At 29.5% G+C, this 18,152-nt stretch overlaps 5 protein-coding genes across 10 annotated transcripts; 3 read left to right on the top strand and 2 right to left on the bottom strand.

Moving 5' to 3' along the window:
• The first annotated feature begins 304 nt into the window (after positions 1-304).
• On the top strand, positions 305-4,005 carry LOC122517231 (nuclear pore complex protein Nup50). 2 transcript variants are annotated; one of them, XM_043635673.1, is made up of 5 exons: positions 305-320; positions 1,849-2,006; positions 2,092-3,026; positions 3,117-3,266; positions 3,351-4,005. In XM_043635673.1, exons 2-5 carry the CDS (start codon positions 1,851-1,853, stop codon positions 3,649-3,651), a joined length of 1,542 nt encoding a protein of 513 aa, XP_043491608.1. In that variant the 5' UTR covers positions 305-320; positions 1,849-1,850; the 3' UTR covers positions 3,652-4,005. The 2 variants fall into 2 exon arrangements, with proteins under 2 accessions (XP_043491608.1, XP_043491607.1); XM_043635672.1 differs by lacking the exon at positions 305-320 and adding an exon at positions 1,200-1,396.
• Positions 4,006-5,308: 1,303 nt separating this feature from the next.
• Positions 5,309-8,727, bottom strand: LOC122517226 (protein lin-9 homolog). Of its 3 annotated transcripts, none has more exons than XM_043635662.1 (7): positions 8,678-8,727; positions 7,523-7,862; positions 7,147-7,449; positions 6,490-6,907; positions 6,055-6,404; positions 5,725-5,971; positions 5,309-5,641 (listed from the first exon to the last, which is right to left on the bottom strand). In XM_043635662.1, exons 1-7 carry the CDS (start codon positions 8,694-8,696, stop codon positions 5,450-5,452), a joined length of 1,869 nt encoding a protein of 622 aa, XP_043491597.1. In that variant the 5' UTR covers positions 8,697-8,727; the 3' UTR covers positions 5,309-5,449. The 3 variants fall into 3 exon arrangements, with proteins under 3 accessions (XP_043491597.1, XP_043491599.1, XP_043491598.1); XM_043635664.1 differs by lacking the exon at positions 8,678-8,727 and adding an exon at positions 8,561-8,663; XM_043635663.1 differs by lacking the exon at positions 8,678-8,727 and adding an exon at positions 8,140-8,662.
• A 763-nt stretch (positions 8,728-9,490) lies between these two features.
• On the top strand, positions 9,491-14,733 carry LOC122517228. 2 transcript variants are annotated; one of them, XM_043635668.1, is made up of 3 exons: positions 9,491-9,674; positions 13,972-14,111; positions 14,385-14,733. In XM_043635668.1, exons 2-3 carry the CDS (start codon positions 14,012-14,014, stop codon positions 14,588-14,590), a joined length of 306 nt encoding a protein of 101 aa, XP_043491603.1. In that variant the 5' UTR covers positions 9,491-9,674; positions 13,972-14,011; the 3' UTR covers positions 14,591-14,733. The 2 variants fall into 2 exon arrangements, 1 of the variants encoding a protein (XP_043491603.1); XR_006303744.1 differs by lacking the exon at positions 14,385-14,733 and having other exon boundaries at positions 13,944-14,032.
• LOC122517229 lies at positions 10,043-12,223 on the top strand. Its single transcript, XM_043635669.1, has 8 exons — positions 10,043-10,299; positions 10,392-10,495; positions 10,591-10,749; positions 10,879-10,946; positions 11,021-11,206; positions 11,494-11,627; positions 11,705-11,809; positions 11,878-12,223. The coding sequence occupies exons 1-8, from the start codon at positions 10,149-10,151 to the stop codon at positions 12,090-12,092; spliced, it is 1,122 nt and encodes a 373-aa protein (XP_043491604.1). The 5' UTR covers positions 10,043-10,148; the 3' UTR covers positions 12,093-12,223.
• A 436-nt stretch (positions 14,734-15,169) lies between the features above and the next one.
• Positions 15,170-18,069, bottom strand: LOC122517227. 2 transcript variants are annotated; one of them, XM_043635667.1, is made up of 5 exons: positions 17,712-18,065; positions 16,176-16,299; positions 15,996-16,073; positions 15,726-15,920; positions 15,170-15,651 (listed from the first exon to the last, which is right to left on the bottom strand). In XM_043635667.1, exons 1-5 carry the CDS (start codon positions 17,712-17,714, stop codon positions 15,440-15,442), a joined length of 612 nt encoding a protein of 203 aa, XP_043491602.1. In that variant the 5' UTR covers positions 17,715-18,065; the 3' UTR covers positions 15,170-15,439. The 2 variants fall into 2 exon arrangements, with proteins under 2 accessions (XP_043491602.1, XP_043491601.1); XM_043635666.1 differs by having other exon boundaries at positions 15,726-16,073; positions 17,712-18,069.
• Between the last annotated feature and the right edge of the window lie 83 nt (positions 18,070-18,152).

Below are 18,152 nucleotides of genomic sequence, written 5' to 3'. Positions count from 1 at the left end.
ATCGTTTTATTACTTTTGACTTAACTTTTCACGAATGACACTTTTTCAAAGGCACGAATAAACAAAATGGAAATTCAGATCGCGATGAAAGAATACAAGTTTATTAGTGTTCTCTCTCGCGCGCAGCACCTTCTCGTTAATCGCGTTGTTGCCCTTCCGCAATGAGAGCGTAATGTAAGTCGGTGGGACACTAGGCACGAGCACTAGCGCGAGCACTAGCACGAGCACGAGCACGACAACGGGGTACAGGGGATACAGACACCACCGACACCACCGACACCACCGACACCGAAAACCGCCTCCTTCGTCCGTCAGCGAACGTACGTGCTGCCACCACTCTCGACGCGCGCGCAGTGACGTACCGAACGCTTCCAGCGCCCCATACTTCCTCCCTTCCCTCCCTCCTTCCGTCCATCCTTTCTTTTACATATTTTCACTAAAAAGAAGGAAACAAATCTTCGGTACATCACCGACATTACACATAGATCACTATCCCTAACTGATTTTCGCGCCAATTTACCTACCTTCCTTCGCTTTCTCACGCGAATCGAGATTCGAAAATTGACTCGACTTTCCGGTTTCTTCGATGGACGAATCAAAATGACTTTGTTGCCACTTCTGGCAATAATAAGATGTTCTTATCGATTTATGAGAATTTTTTCAACTTTATCGATTCTTATCGTTGAATCTACGCACTTAAAAGGGGTTAACGTCTCTATACTTTTGAAAAATTTCAATTATTTATATGCGTTTTTTTTGTACACTTAACAAATTTGAAATTTTGTATATAGGGTGTTATGATTATGGAATGAAAAGTCTATAAATGTATATAGATATATATATATATACTTTCGTACGAATCTAAAGCACGTTATGTTATCATTCTCACTTGTGATATTAAGAACATATATATATATTCGTACAATTTTAAATTTGTATTTATAAGAAAAGCAACGTTCTATAAAATAAAATTAATTTATAATAAGACTACTAATCCGTTCAATTTTTGTATCATGTTTTTTTATCTTTTAAATATATATTATAGCATATACAATTAACATTGTTATTATTTCCTTCAGAAAATACTTTATTTGCATATTTTTAGTATTATTGATTGAATTAAGTTTAACTTTAGCCTTAAAATATCTCAGATATAATATATATATATATATATAGATATATATATTCCTTACAAAATTTCGTTTTTACTGGATCTTTCGTCTCTGGCCTGACGATTCATTCCGCATCTTATGATTGTGATCCCAGACAAACATTCTCACAGTATAAAGTATCGGTGTGTGGTGGATTAGTTTAAACACTGGAATGCTGTAAACATTATATCTTTATAGTTGTTTTATAAATCATTATTGATAGTTATATTTGATTTTTTATAAGAGTAAGTTTCGATTTTACGTTAATAATGTATAGTATATTTCTTTAAAAAGATCAATATTTCGAGCGTTTTAAGGTTATTAGATCAGCATCATAAATTTAACTTAAAAAGTATTAATAAATGAAATAAATTAAATAGATTATTTTGTCCTTTATCATTTTCATTTTTAATTTATCATGTTTCCAGATATTTTTAAATAAATTTATACTCCTTATTTGCTCTTCATTTTCATTTATAACCTCTTGAATATTGACAATATTGTAGTCACTCACACACATAATAACAAAATAATATATTATTTAAAAATAAATTGTAAGTTTATATTATTATTATGATTTTCTATTTAAATATATAATAATATTATTTGAAAAATTTATATTTATATATAATTAATTTATTGTAAGTGTGGTAGAGATAATATATGACAATTTGTAACTTTTAATTACAAACATTAGAGATGGCTAGTAAACGTACGGCGACTACAGAATTAAATCATGATAACTGGAATGAAGAAAATGAACCTGAAGATGCAGGAACATTTACAAAGGCTTCGGATGAAGTTCTTCAGAAAAGAGTAATTAAAGCAGCTAGGCGTAGACTAAACCCTAGAGATGTAATACATTTTTGTTGAATATTTTCTATTTGCAATAATTAAATAATAATCATTTTTAATTGCAAGAATATTTGATATATTTCAGGAAGCTAGCAAAAGTGCATTTGGTGGATTTACAGGTTTTAAAACTGCAACTACGACGAGTTCGTCATCTCCATTCAGTTTTTTAGCCTCTTCGAGTAATACTTTTCAATCGATATCTTCATCAACATCAAACACAAATAATGAATCTAATAAAAACTCTGAAAATGGAACTAGTAAGACGGAAAATGCCCAACAAGTCAAACCACCATTACCTGAAAAAGATAAAGATCAGCCGGAACAAGAAAATGAAAAAGTTTCTAAAAAATCTTCAGAATACTTTTCTCAATTAAAAGGATTAAATGAAAGTGTGGCGCAGTGGATTAAAACACACGTAGATAAAAATCCATTTTGTATTTTAACACCTATATTTAATGATTATGCTAATTACTTAAATGAAATAGAATTAAAATACGGAAATGAACCTAAGAAATCTAAACAGGATGAACAAACTTCATCTGAAATGGACAGTACTAGTAAAAATGATAGCAAAGATAATAGCAATAAGAAAGAAAATGACAATACTGCGGAAGGTACAAGTAAAAAATCTTTTTCTGGATTATCAGATTGGAAACCAGAAAAATCAATCTTTGGAAATGTCAGAATAAATGCTAAATCGATATTTGGTAACACAGACCAAACATCAGAAACTCCAAAATCTATTTTCAATAACACGGAACAACTTACTAATGTACAAAAACCAATTTTTGGTAATGTAGAGACAAAGACATCTAGTAAAAGTATATTTGACAAGTCAAGCCCTGAAAAAAATTTACTATTAAATAAGCCAACTGCAAGTTCAGAAGTTAAAGATAATAATGAATCTAAATCTGACAAAATAGGCAGTGGTTTTACATTTACATCCTCTAATTCGGCTACGTTTAGTTTCGGTCAAAATTCTACGACTACTAGCCCATCTGCTGGTTTTAGTTTTGGAAAGTAATTATCTGCTATTCTTTTATAAAAGTATTTCCTTTTTTTCTTCTGAAATATTTGATATTTATATTTAAAATAACTATTACATTTTAGTACAAAACCATTTTTTTTTGGTGCTCAAGTCGCAAAACCACAAGATAATGAAAACCAATCTGAAAATCAATCTAAAGATGACGATCCTGAGGAACCTCCAAAACCGGATTTTAAACCAGTTACCGAAGAAGGAGCAATTTTCGAACAAAGGTAAATTATATTATACTATTAGATAATTTTAATATTCCTATAAAAACATTTAAATTTACATCTATTTTGTTATTATATTTTCAGATGTAAGGTGTTTATTAAAAAAGACGGAAGTTTTAGTGATAGAGGAATAGGAACATTATTTTTAAAACCAACGCCAAATGGAAAGACGCAGTTAATAGTACGAGCAGAAAATTCATTGGGAAATTTATTATTAAATACTTTATTAACCGAAAGTATTCCAACGCAACGTATGAATAAAAATACCATCATGTTGGTTTGTCTGCCGGATTCTCAACCTCCACCTACGCCGGTTTTGTTAAGAGTGAAAACTAGTGAAGAAGCAGATGTTTTATTAGAAACTTTAGATAAACATAAAAAATAAATTACAAATAAAATATCTAGGTACTATATTTGACTCCAAAAAAAGCATAATAAAATAATTAAAAAGGCGGTATGAAATATGTTGCAACAAATGTAATATCGTAGACAACAACTTGAAATTAAAACATAAATGTGTTAATTGTTGCATCATCTTATAGTTTTGCTATGTTATGTTACTACCTTTTATGAGAAAAAGATGCCATTAGCAAGTATTTATATGATTACATATAAAGATTGTAAAATAAGATTAATGAAGATGTAACATTTATTATGGGACTCATATTATAATACATAGTATCATTGGAAACTTATCACATATTATCATGGGTAATATATTTGATATTTTGTGAGACTCTAATGATAAATTTGTTTTTTTGAAAAAACATTACGGAAAAGTCTTTAGAAATTGTAATAGTATTTGCAGTTCATTTTTCTTAAAAAAGAAATAGCAGAATAACGTATTAAAAATGCGGTATATCATTTAAAAAATAGATTTCTCTCTCTCTCTCTCTCTCTTTCTATAAATACTATAGTCTTTTACAATTTTTTGTAATTACTTAGTTGAAATTTTTAAAATTTTTAAAACACATTTAGGTATTCTTATTATTTTAATTAAAATAAATAATTTCTTTTTTCAATTCTGTACTTTCCAGTATATACGACAATTATGCTTATTGAAACTAATACATTTCTTTAGCTATTAAAAAATGATCATAATGTATGAGTATAATTTTTTATTATATCGAAAGTGATGTTGTTAAATATGTCTTTTGATGAATAGCACGCTATGGAATTTTCTCACATACGACATAGAAAACATGTTTCATATACCATATGATCACTTCTAGTAAAAATTGAATATAAATTATAAAAAGAATAAATACTATTTCTTTTTTACAATAATCTCTATTTATTTTTTCCATATTTTGTTCAAAATAACAAAAATTGCGATTGATTTACTATATCATTTAAACAATTCTCTTTTTATTCAGTATATATATGAAAATAAAAATAAAATTCCCATTTATAAAATTAATCTATATAGTAAAAGAAAGAAAAAGCATTTGATTTGCCATTAATGATCTATACTTACTTAATATTTAATCATGAAAATTATTAGTATAACGTTCTTGTAATAATGCTAAATGATAAAATAAATTTGTTAATATATGACATAGTTATTTGTAACAACAAATATACAAACAATATTACTACATTTTTATAAACAATTGTAAAATATTAAGAAGAATTTCAATTTATACAACGAAATCAATTTTCGACGCGTTCTTCTTTATCTCTTCATGTTGTAAAATAAAGATGTAGGTTACATATTGAAGTTTATAAAAGAATATTTTCAACATATAATTTTTACTTTTATTTTACATCATTATTTTTACTTGCTGTTATTGTAAAATATATATTGTAAAAACCAATTTTCTATGTATATTATAAAATTTATTCTAATTTAAATTTTATATTTTTAAACAATATTTATCTACTTATATTTACTCTCAATTATTTGTTGTATTATAAAATGAAATCTACAATAAATGGTGAATGCATTATTTGTGAAATTGTATATACAGAAAATATATCATTAGACTTAATTTTATGTGTATATATATATATATCTTGTATTTTTTTAAAGAATCTTAATGAGCAAAAGTACCATTATATTCTATTATATTAAACAGTGTTAAAATAAATGTTTTTTTATAAACTATAGAGCACATTGTGCATATCACTTGTTCCGTTAGGGATTGTGAATTCAATAAATGAATTATATGGTTTCACGTATGTTAAGCTCTTTGGGCCATAAAGGGTGTTAAAGCACCCACTTGTCCTAATCCTAATTGAATATGTTGCATGTGAATTTCCACACAATTTTGAAAAACTTGTTGATTTTGTGGACTAAGTTTAGATCTTATTTGCTCCATGGTACCTTGAAGTACTTTTAATTCATAAGCATTTCTATCAGAATCAGATAAACTCTGAAAAAAATACATATAATTATTTAGAATCAAAATGAATTTTTGAATCTGAATGTAAAATTTACTACACATTATTGCATTACCTTTACTTGTAACATAAGAGCTGTTAGATCTGTTACTAATTGATTCATTTTTCCAGGTTCTTTATCATGAATCATATTATTTCTAGCAACCATATCCGCTGCTTCCTGTTTACATTTTTCTCGAAGATGAGATGGTGCTAACATTGCTGCAACACTAGGTTCAGGAGCTATTTCTTGACAGAGTTCTTGTATATCACTTAAGTATTCTTGTAAAGCTGTATTCATTTTTTCCAATTCAACTATAATTCTGAAAAGTTATCATTTATAAGATATATATATATATATATAATATAGTGAGTATAATATAATTAATGATTATATTTTGCGTACCCTGCATATCTTCTTTCGAAATCTTGAGAAAAAGTTTCCCCAAACGATCGTCGTTTTTCCGCTTCACTATTCATATCTTTTAATTTCTTAATTTTCAATTTTTTAGCTCCTAATATTTTATTTACTTTTACCATATACTCGAGCAGCTTTACCGGGTAGCCATTCATAGTACCACCAATATGAGATTTCTTTGGTGCAGATACAGATGCATTAGATATTAATGGATCATTGTTTAAACGCGGAGACAATAATTTCATTGCGTATGGTGGTGAAGGTACATATTGCACGTGTCTTGGACGAAATTTTTGAGCAAACGAAGCAACGCTAATGGTTTCTGGTGGTTCGTTTGACTATAAAATATATTTATTAATATTATATTATTATATGAAAAGATGTTTCAATGATATTCTTATGAAAGATTTAATTAAAACTTACCAATACTTCATAGTCAGGAACACTATGAGTTCCGAGACCAGCTCTCTCAAATGTAATTCTATAAGTATTATTACTTGTATCTACCGCATCTATACTACCAGTAAATAATCCATCCTGTGGTTTTCGTAACCTTGCCGTTACTTTTGTACCTATAACTAATTGAAGTGGTATTTCTGGTGGTAAATCTTTGAAACTGTTTATATCTGCAGTTTTTCTTTGTTGTAACATTCTTATTTTTTGACGTTTTCTTTCTAGTTCTTTTCTCTCTTCTTCAAAAAATGATTGTGAACATCTACGTGGTTTACCCATCATTCTTCTGATTTTGCACCATTCAACACGTGTCAGTTTACGTGTTTTCAATTGTGGAAATGATTCTTTTAAACATATCATGAAATCATTATCTCCTTCAAATAAAGTTCTGTATAAAAAAAATATTAGAAATATTAGAAATATTAGAAATAAGATAATATACAACATACTAATGTACGATTCGTGAACAAATTGTGCCGCTGAGTTAGACTGAATAGTTCAAGGGGATATTAAAACAGTAGATCGAAGTTCGAGTCCTGGTTCAATCAACCCAACGGCCCAAATTTTCCACGAATCCGACAATCGATAATCGATAATACAGATCGATAATATTATAATAACACTTACTTATCGATATTACTATAAAACCATTCATAACAAACCCATTTATGTGCTTTGGGCAATTTTAGCAAATTTCTTAATCTCATTCCAATCTTTTGTCCAATCTTCCTATCAGGTGAAGGAGGTTGCATAGATTTGTCATGTTCTTTTTCTTGTTTTACCGTTGTCATCACATTAGGAAGATGTGAAATATTGCTATTAATTTTCTTGGGCTCGTTAGTTATTCTATTCTGTTTTTTTGCTGGCGATGGACGAATTATTTTTTTGGGGGATTGCTTAACATCTGTACTAGAAGGATCCTTCTTGATCCTATAAGATATTCAAAATTTAAAATACCATATTTCAAATAATTTCTAAATTTTAGCGTATAACAACAATGTACCTATGATGTGGATGATTAACTAAAATATCATCATAAAATAATTTATTCTTTTTCCTAATTCTGGCTGGCATTCCTCTACGGTTTAAAACTTGGACCGGTTGAGTAGGCGGATTGGGTTTAGGTGGTGGTTGAGTGCCTACCCGCTGAAGACCTAACGCTGCAGGTCCAAGTTCAGGTATTGGCTCGGATTCTTCTATATCCATATGCGAATCCATTGAATTATTTAACATTGGTTGATCATCAAGATCCATTAAATCGTCATCTTCTATCTCGGTTTTAATTTCATCCACTGTAGGATATCCTCCATTTTTAATAGATAGTAACGTTTCAGCCGATTCATCTAAAAAAGATTCATTATATTGATTTATTTTTTTTGATAATTAAATTTTATTGTTTAATTTATTTACACTGCAAGCAAAACTATTAGTATAAATTCACATTTTCATTAAAATTCCTTACTGAATTTCACTTATTAGATAATGTCATATTCATAAGAGATTGATAACATATATTATATTAAAATGAAAGAAAAATTTCAAAGAAGTATATTAATAATTTAAATTTTATATTATTTTATATGTCTGTATGTATCAAAATCATTAAAATACATAATTTACCTTCGATTACAAAATATAATACAATTATGTATCACATAAGGTGTAAGTATACTAAAATATTAATTGACTAGGCACATTCTGTCTTACGTAAATTCTTCCGCCTTTAACGGACCTAAATCATTATATCTTAACTTCAAAATACTAACATAACCAAACTTGCAACGAATTTTGTAATGATTATTCTCACTTGTTGCGCCATTTAGATTTTTAGTTTTATGAAAATAATAATACATGTTTCTAAGTGAAAGCGTAACAATATCGAGTATTAGAAAAAATTCTAAAGGTTAAATCTAATATCGCTTTATGAATATCTTGTCGTCCCGCTTCAATTATGCATTGGTCATTTTTGAAATTTTAAACCAGGTCGTCTCAACCGTAACTTAAACGTTGGGTAATAGTTTGTCTGCAATCAATCTAATACCTTATCCTATTATTAAAAAGAAACAGATAATTTGGTGTTTTTTATATCGTTGTTTTAATAAGTAGAAACACCTTTTACGCTTTGAATTTGATCAAAATTTATTTGAGTTATACTTACTTTCAATCGTGTCCGCCATTTTGATATACTAATGCATTATGGGATTGCATTTAAGTCATAAAGTCTACGTTGTAACTAGCGCATACGAATCGTTTATAGTGTTATTAAATAAAGAAAGCACATCTAGGTAAGATTATATATTTATGCACAAATAATAACTCTATTAGAATAGATACTTTAAAATTCATGAAAGATACAAATAAACACATTGTATCTTTGATAAAAAATACTTTTCAATAATACGCTTTAATAATGCCGCGCAGATTTTAAAAAATCATAACTTACTATTATCTTTCTATTTAGATTGTCGCATTAGATTTGTAATCATGTATTTGGGTTTAATTAAATCATGTAGATTTTTAAAGTATATACGTAGAGTCAAATTTGTGTTGATCACAAATAGATATTTGTACATTTACTTATAAGGTAATATTTGTACAAATAAAATCTTTGCAACTCGCTAAATTACATTTGTCGAATGTTTCCGGAAGTGCTTTTCACGCGTGTATTTTGTTTAGAAAACATCAAAGTTCGGCAATTAATTAAGAATATAATAAGAGATAATTTTTTGGTTTTTTCTTATTCATACTGAATGTATTTTACTGATGTTATGATTTCATGAGATCGATATTGTCAGTAATTAGACAATAATTAATCATTAGATATAAGTTTTCATTATATATTTCTATAAAATGTTAAACAGTGGTGCCACTTTATTGTCTTTATAATTAAAATTTATTGGTCGAACACACAGAGACGTTTTAATCATTTACAAATATTCAATGACTATCTATCGATCGATCGATCGATCGCGAAGCGATTTTTAATCGATCATAGCCGAGAGGAGATCACGCGCAAACGTCACTTATTGTTAGTCGTGATTTATAAAAATGACAGTTCATCATAGTTGTGCATCGTGTTTTTTAACGTGTGTCAAATGTCAAGATTTCATTAGATAGAAATAGTTGGCCACCCTTAGTGTATACAACGTTAGAGTGTAAGTTATTTATTTAGAATACTTTTGTCAAAGTCCATCGAATTTTAATATTTTTAAGGTTAGGTGATTCCTCGTAGAAAATATTCTTACAGGATGATTTAATTATGATATTTTATATATCATTTATTGTTTTTCTATATACGAGTAACATTTTATCAATTAATATAGACGAAAATGTATATTGCCGTGAAAAGGATAGATTGATTACCTCCGAAGATAGCGATGAATACTTGCTTGCGAGTGTTGAAATTAATGCGATGGTAAAGTTACTGTGCCGATATTGGTGAGACGTGTTAATATTTGTATTCAAAAGTAATAAATAGTAATTAATAAAAATGTACAATGTTAGTATGAAAAATTTGATAATCATACAACGGGACATATTTTAGTAATGATAATGAAGAAATACAACCAAAAATATGGTATTATCAAGATCGGTTACAAACTTTACCAGAAAAAGAAGTAGAGATAGGGATGGACAACAATGTATCGTATAATAGAATTTATGCGACATTAGATCTTTCATTAGTTATAAAGAATATTGAGAAAACAGATGCCGGAATTTATCGATGTCATGGACAAGAAGGCCAAGACGAAGAATACAAATTTAATTATAGAATAGAGCGTAATATTATTAAATTTAATCTATTAATCCTTTTCTTAATTAATTTCATTGATTCAAAGTGTTAAATAATAACATAGAAAGTGATATTTTAGCAATACTTAAAGATCAAAGAGATACTTTTATCGAAACAGGCAATATTACAAAATGGGAAGAATATCGTGTGATAAATTTATTATCTGTGACTACGCGCTTTGCTGTATGAATTTTAATTATAATATACGATTAAATAAGAAAGTATCAAATATTTTAGATACCGTTAATAGTATGAATTTATATCATACTTTGTTTTAGGTATCTAAAATGATTGATCTTGTATATTTACGACAGCACGGCATCATTCTAGAAGTAATTTCTGAATGGGGACCTTGGAGTCAATGCGAAAAATGTATACGTAATGTGGGAATTAGAACCCGTAGAGGATATTGTAGATTGAAGCGTCAATTTGATAAAGTAAACTGTAACAATAATATTCATTAGAAATGATGAATAATATAAAAGCACATATAAAATGTTATTTTTATGAAATTCTGAAAATATGTATATAAATAAGGCGGTAATTACTTATTAATAATTTTATAGACCGTTACATTGGATCATACAACTGAAATCGTAAAATTTTTTAATAAAACCCCTATGCTTCCTTGCAAGTAAGAATACTTACTTTATCTTGATATAATACAAATTAAAATAAAACCTAAAAGATTATGCGCATGTTATATAGATCTATACTTCTTCAAGAAGATTTTCCTATTGTCAGTAGTGCTGTTAGATATTTGCCTGAATTTGTTTTGGAGGAGGCATGTAAGAATTGTACTAAAGTAAAAAAAAAGAAAAAGGGGAAAAAATTTAAATATAGAAAACAATATGTGTTCTCAGAGGGTGCTCATTTTGCTATTTCTTGTCCAGAGTATGTTACAGTTTTGTTATATATACCGTCGGACCTCGTTACAAGACTACTTATGGGCTGTAAAAAAGTCATTTTTAAAAATTACAAATTTCCTATTGCTACAATGAATTTAAATTTATTATTTATGAACGTTCGATATTATAAACGAGTTTTTGATAATATATGTTATAATGAAGTGTTAAAATGTTATTTTAACAAAATAAGAAAAATAATTTTACAACTCATAGAATTATAGCGAGGTCCAGTGGTATTCAAAAACAATAATTTGTTTCGATTGATAAATGTAGATCAGACCAGCAATCTCATATAGTCTGGAAAAAGGATTCGATTGTTTTAAAGCAAGGCGTTAGTAGATCTTTTCGCAAAACGGATCTCGAAGCTCGAATGATGATTGATACATTTTCAACGCTCTACATAATTGGTGTTATTTTCTTTCCAAAAACATATACTTCAATTTATTAATTATTTAATATATGCAATAATAATTATATATAATAGATATTACAAAAGAAGAAGAAGGTAATTATACGTGTTACGTCGATAATGTCAATATGATGCAAATGAAGATCATTGTTGTCTCTAAATCGAAATTTTGGACATTAGGTAGAATAACGATATTCTTTCTTATAACTTTCATTTAATAATTTGTCTTGTTATTTGCATCGTTATAGCTCTTTTGCGTCACATGGGCTATCTTGGATTTATATTATTATTAACTTCTTTTTGTTATTGTACCGGATTGATAATTACATGCAAACGAAAGGATACCTTCAAAGTGGTATATCTAGAAAAGAATGATACGCGTAAAAAAGAAGAACATTATTGGAAGGAAAATAAGAATAAAGAAAGCGTGCCTATAATATCCGATGTGGATAGTAAGGAATAAAAAATAATAAGTAGTAATATAATTAATACTATTATAATTTTTTTGTCTTTAGTTTATAATGTATTTCTGCTAATTGCCCTCGATTGTTAATAAAGATTCGTTGTAATATAAATAAATTTATCGACAATTAATCAACCGTTTAACGCAGATTTTCATTAGTCTCTCATCGCCAACGACGACAAAAATTCAAGCTATAACACGCATAATTAATAAATAATTAGTTTAAATGTTAAATAAAAATTAGGTGGAAAAAAAATCGGCTTTTTTTTTTTATAAAAAATCCACTCTTGATTCGAGAAGAAATGAATAGAAAATGGTGAAAGAAAGAGAACTCAATTTGCCTAGCGAACGTTGAATAATTATAAAAAATAAATAGTCGTAAAAAATTAATCGAAATATTAAGAGAAATAATCCGTTTAGGAGGCTCGCGTCGAATCCGATGTGCTTACGATGACGGCTGACCTGCATCTGTCTCGAATAGTTTACATCTCGGGGAAAAAAGTAAACATAATACGTAAGGATAGAAGTAGGGATAGAAGTAGGAATAAACATAGTTCGATCTTGACAAAAAGTCGGTAACGATTGTTTACAAAATTTCTTTTCATTAGCAGTCTTGCCGGAGACTGTCTAACGGTAACACGTGTTCCAACGGATTTATTCTTTTGTTAAATAAATGTAGGCTTTCTAATATGGATTTTTTTTTAATTTTTCATTGTTTTTATTTAATTTTCTATTCCCGCAGCGATTCGGTTATCGTCAATTTTTCCAACAGATTTATTTCTATCCAAGATCGAATTATTTTTTTTACAGCTTCGTCATAAAACTTGGTCGAGAAAGCATTGACCGTGGGCTAATTTTTTTTTTTTTTTTTTTTTTTTTTTTTTTTTTTTCGAAACATTTTGGGAGCTAAAAAAGGATAAATAATAAAAAAATGCAATTAATGTTACGTTAAAAATGAGCGCGTACGTAAGTTTAAGAACGTTGTATCATCATAGCAGCCGCATTCTATATAAAAAAAATATTCTTTTCATTTGAATGATTAATTTAATTTGATATATATGTTTATTTTAAAATTTTTATTTAGAAAAATTGAGAGAGAATTTCTGCACGAATTAATTGTAAAAAAAAATCATATTCGTTTATTGTATTATTCATATATAATGGTAAGATGTAGTTTGGTTTGGCACTGTATATAGAATAGTGTTACTTGTTGTGTTCGAGTCAAGGTAAAAGCCAAGTGAAAGGAAAAGAAAGAAGGACCGCGTGGCACTTGCAGTCTTCTCTGGTGAGTCCGTTAGTCTACCGGGTAATTTCAAAATGGCTGTGCTCGATCGTTTCTCCTTGATATTTTACCTTCCGTTGTTCTTTGTGAATTACCACGCGTGAATCTCTCAATTCGTGTTTATGCAACGAAATAGAACGATCGATAGCAGGACAGGATGGATTTGAGGACGTGCATCGTCGTATTCTTTTCAATTTTATACTTCACTTTACTTCCAACAACGATTGGTGAGTCGATCTATACGGTTCTTAGTTGGGACCTGCAGTATCGCAAACTGGCACGATACTTTCACCTAAACGGTGACAAATCCTTTATGGTATTCACCGATGCGTGCTCAATTGCGTTTTACCCTTTATTTATTATTGCTAACAATGAGAACATTTTATGCGATATGTGAAAATACTTTTTTATTTACTGTATGTTTGATACATAACATGTACACATGCGCGATTTACTTCTCATCCCGTATAATAAGACAAGACAAATATTTTACTCGCTGAGGGACTTAAGAATTTGTTCAATTAGCAAAATGTAAAAATATATCTCTATTATTTTCTTACTTCCTTTAGACGCACTTCGAAGATGCGTTCATTGCAGATCAAGAGGAGAGCAGGGCTCCTGTAAAGATCCATTTACGATGAATTCGACACAAATTGAGTTAGAAAGAGGCGTAGACATGGTACCCTGTGTATCCGGTTGGTGCGGTAAAATAATCGAGAGTCAAAATTTAAACAACGGTTAGTACCATTCATTATTATTATTACCGTTAATTCAAATAGAAATAATGATTTAATAATTTAGAAGCAAACATCGAATTAATTATGTATTTTATTTTGATTGTAATTGTAAATGAATGAAAACAGTCAACTGTTTAGAATCGAAAGGAGGATCTCGCTCTATATTGAAATCGATCTTACTTTCTATGTAATCAAAGATAAAGCATCGTTGCTGTGTCCACTTTATGGATAGGATAGCGTTATGCTTAAAATATTAGCGATCGTATTTTTCAGAATACGGTACCGCCACGCAAAGACTGTGCTTTCAAAGAGGACCGGATGACGGCGAAGAGAGATGCGCCTACACTACGTGGAACTATAGAAAAGTTTACATGTGTCTTTGTTTAGGAGATCTTTGCAACGGAGCGATTAATTCGTTAAACGCATCTTATTCGTTACTGGCCTTGATATTATGTCTTACCGTTAGATGGGTTTTGTAATTTTTTCAAGCGAACCATGGGAGTGATTTTTCAAGCTCGTTACAAAAATCAACATCGCGACATGCGAAAAAGTCTAACGTTACGGAACAGCTAACCGAGTATGCTTTCGATCAAATAAAATCAATAAAAAAAACAACATACGATACTTTTTGCATAGTATGATCTATTCTATCTTTACCCAACGCGCGCACAATGCTGTTTTGAATCGATGGAATAAAATAATTTCGCCTTGTATTCTCTTTAAAAGAGAACATTTCTTTTTCAAATAATTTAATGCGATAAAAATATATTGACAATGAATAAAATATCTTTATTATATCTTTTAAATTTCATATTATGTTCGTATTCTATTGTACTGCAATCGTTTATTTTATTCCCTCTCTACACTTGAACTGTGAATTAAACTGTTCCGTAATTAATGAGATATTATTTTAATTGTAATTCAAGTAAGAACGATAAACGTTGTTTTCTCCTATAATGCGAACAAAATAATATTAACTACTTATTAAAGACGCGAGAAATCGACATATATATATATACGTATACTATTCGTTGGTCTATTTAATAACAACATATCACTGATTTCTAAAACATTTATAATTTATTTAATTGTAAGTATATGAGACTATGTGTTCATCTAGATTTTATTATAGATTAATATCATTTTATCGTTAGTTTAGTTTAAGATAAGAAAATATTTGATCGTATGAAATAATTTAATGTGTCTCATGATTCTGTCGTGATGTTTGAAAATGAAATATTAACTTTGAACGATTTGTTTTCTATTGCTGCAAAAATTCGTATAAATATGGCTATTCACTTTTCAGCCAAATTCTAATGCACAAGTTTTTAGCCCTGGTGGTGCATTTTGTAAAAAGGCGAACTAGGTCTGAGACTGTTTAAAATATGACCGTGCAGGCCATTTAGTCTTCTCTCTTCTTGATTTCGCAATATAGCGCGTACGTGTGGATAATCGCCGTAAAATAATTCGCCGCGGCCATAAATGTATTTCACTGCCATCATTGCTTCCGTACCAATTAGAAGCAAAGGATCGTGATATTCTAAATTAGTCAAAAAAGGGATTAGTTTTTTCAAAGTAAAAATATTCTTAATATTATTGAAAAGTTTTTCTTACCTAAACCGTTACTGTAATCCGGCGTTATATGTCTAGATTCTTGAGGATTATGGCTAAAATCATTCCCGTCTATGGGGGGAAGAAATACTCCAACTGGCCATAACGACTCGGCATTCTCCGGCTTTATTACTGTCGCATATTTTCCAATTTCGGGAAAACTTTGTTGTAAATTGGGATCAATATTTATACGTTCTCCTAAAAATGAAGATAATTCAAATGTATTAGGTAGTATATTTTTAAAAAATGTTTTAACAGAAGTGTATGACGTACCAAATTGTCTTCGTGGATTAGAGGAAATGCTTCTTCGTCCAATCGAGACAAAAGATTTTTGATAGATCGTACGATCACCTATTACGCAAGAAGGAACGATTTGACTTCGTTGTAATAGTGTTTCAATTAGTTTAGTGAAATCAGTTCTATTATACACATATGTATTATATTTATACTAACCGTCTGTCGTAATACCATGTTCGTATACGTGAGGTCGAGAAACGAATTTCACGTGAACATTCGCAATTGGTAAAGCTTCGATAGTTGCTATTACCGATAAGAGGACTAACGCTTTTGTCTGTAACTTAATATAACGCAATATTATCTTCAATATTATATGATAAATATATAACAAATATCGAAGAGACAAATATTACTCGAATTAATTAAACTCTGCGCGCGTGCGTGGAGGATCGAAAAAAACAATTTCTCGTGCTATCGGCATGGGTTTTATATTTTGTATGTAACAGTAATTCCATGCACGCACTCAAGCGTGTAGATTGTTTTACGGATGCTGAGTACGCATAGATAGATTGTTCAATATTACCCTTCTCTCTATATGTTCGATTGCATACACGTAGTTACACCTTTCGAAGTAACATAGAGATTGCGCGCGGGTGCGCAAACGGTCATAATTTCGTCACGCGCCTCAGTGCACTCTGGTATCTTAAAGAACAGGGATTCTCAACTTTTTGCGCAGGAAGACACCTTTTCTTTGCATTTGGAAATGCAAGTGTAGACGAACAAAAATACGCGCGAGGTGTCGCATATTTTAGAAAAATATATAATCGACTAATTATAAAATGGAAACGTGTACGACAACTCATTCGATTAAATAAATTGCTCAAATGAATATATTATATGTATATACATTGTATTTCGTAATTTATATCTTGTAATGAAAGTGTATAGAGACGGTTGATGGTAGGTAACTTTGCTTCATTCGCCGTTCCTTTTTCCATTCGAATAAATATTTCCAAATACTCGTAGTTTTGTTTCCTAGAGCAATGGCGAACATTATTATTCTTTTCATTGCGTATGTTACACAATGCGCATTACGTACGAGTACGTAATCGTACGTAGGATCATTTATTTCTATGTAAAAGTATTAATCTACATAAGCGCACCTTTTTTCGATAGTTCATGATAGGATAACAAGTTTAACGCGATTATGTTCGATGGTGCATATCGAACTCTTACGCCGTTCATTTACCATTTTCCTTTATAATTATTTACTTTTTATACTTCATTTAATTTTAGCGTATTTGATACGAGATATCAGTTTTACTTTAGTTACGATTTCGTTACGATTTTAATTACGATATGTATTCTCGATAGATTTGCATTAGAAACATAAACAAAGTAACATAACATATCATTAATACTTTCACTATTTCCTATCCAAGTAGCGAATACGAAAGATTTGAAGATATTTCCTTTCCGCCAACCCTACATTATATTTTATATTTTAAAAAAAAAGAACGAGATTTTTCCTGCTAAATTACTTTCCAAAGTCAGAAAAATAATTAGAAGAAATAATACGGAAAACTTTGAAGGTGCATACGTATATATATCGATACGTAAAGTTTACAAGAATGCGTATGTATAGAGAGATTGCGTTCGAATAAATTTCAAGAGTGTTTCTTATAAAAATAATAGAAGGATATATACTCGAAGGACCCTAAAATTGTACAAAATCCTTGATACAATACTTACCATGAGTAATTTGAAATATGGCGGTACTTTTACCGCGCTTCGATATATGTATATTTCAAATATGTATCCAACTATAATTTGTATGTATTATTAATGCGTTTTTTTTTTTTTTTAATATCTTTCGCATACACGATAATATTTCTATGTTAAAGCACCATAATTATCCGTTTCGACTATGACACTGTAAAAAAAAGTCGCAAGGTAAAACCGAATCGAAGCAAATTATTGCAAGAGGACGAAATTGGTGCAACGTAGCGCGGTTATTTCAAAGAACTGATCCAGTTTGAACGTCTTGGGTGAATGTCGACGACGATGCATATGCTCCCCAACATCCCTCTTCTAGAATATACAAATACGCCACCTGGTTTGAAAACGTTCGAGAAGAATATTTTCAAGAGGCTAAGGTATATATGTGTATACTTATGTATATAACTTTCATTT

This window comes from Polistes fuscatus, unplaced genomic scaffold, assembly GCF_010416935.1.
Source record: "Polistes fuscatus isolate 324 unplaced genomic scaffold, CU_Pfus_HIC Scaffold2, whole genome shotgun sequence".
In the NCBI taxonomy this organism is placed as follows: Eukaryota; Metazoa; Arthropoda; class Insecta; order Hymenoptera; family Vespidae; genus Polistes; species Polistes fuscatus.
Note: the sequence above shows the minus strand (reverse complement) of the source record. Positions and strands in the feature narration are given on the sequence as shown.

What these genes read in the sequence shown, in the direction of transcription:
- LOC122517231 (XM_043635673.1), top strand. Translation starts at nt 1,851, where the DNA reads ATGGCTAGTAAACGTACGGCGACTACAGAATTAAATCATGATAACTGG. An exon ending in GCTGGTTTTAGTTTTGGAAA is followed by an intron (nt 3,027 to 3,116) that starts GTAATTATCTGC and finishes ATTACATTTTAG; the next exon opens with TACAAAACCATTTTTTTTTG. An exon ending in GGAGCAATTTTCGAACAAAG is followed by an intron (nt 3,267 to 3,350) that starts GTAAATTATATT and finishes TTATATTTTCAG; the next exon opens with ATGTAAGGTGTTTATTAAAA.
- LOC122517226 (XM_043635662.1), bottom strand. An exon ending in GTTAATCATCCACATCATAG is followed by an intron (nt 7,450 to 7,522) that starts GTACATTGTTGT and finishes AATATCTTATAG; the next exon opens with GATCAAGAAGGATCCTTCTA. An exon ending in CTCTTATGTTACAAGTAAAG is followed by an intron (nt 5,642 to 5,724) that starts GTAATGCAATAA and finishes TATTTTTTTCAG; the next exon opens with AGTTTATCTGATTCTGATAG.
- LOC122517229 (XM_043635669.1), top strand. Translation starts at nt 10,149, where the DNA reads ATGGACAACAATGTATCGTATAATAGAATTTATGCGACATTAGATCTT. An exon ending in CTGTGACTACGCGCTTTGCT is followed by an intron (nt 10,496 to 10,590) that starts GTATGAATTTTA and finishes ACTTTGTTTTAG; the next exon opens with GTATCTAAAATGATTGATCT. An exon ending in TGAAGCGTCAATTTGATAAA is followed by an intron (nt 10,750 to 10,878) that starts GTAAACTGTAAC and finishes ATAATTTTATAG; the next exon opens with ACCGTTACATTGGATCATAC.
- LOC122517228 (XM_043635668.1), top strand. Translation starts at nt 14,012, where the DNA reads ATGAATTCGACACAAATTGAGTTAGAAAGAGGCGTAGACATGGTACCC. An exon ending in GAGTCAAAATTTAAACAACG is followed by an intron (nt 14,112 to 14,384) that starts GTTAGTACCATT and finishes CGTATTTTTCAG; the next exon opens with AATACGGTACCGCCACGCAA.
- LOC122517227 (XM_043635666.1), bottom strand. An exon ending in ACATGGTATTACGACAGACG is followed by an intron (nt 16,074 to 16,175) that starts GTTAGTATAAAT and finishes CTTGCGTAATAG; the next exon opens with GTGATCGTACGATCTATCAA. An exon ending in GGATTACAGTAACGGTTTAG is followed by an intron (nt 15,652 to 15,725) that starts GTAAGAAAAACT and finishes TGACTAATTTAG; the next exon opens with AATATCACGATCCTTTGCTT.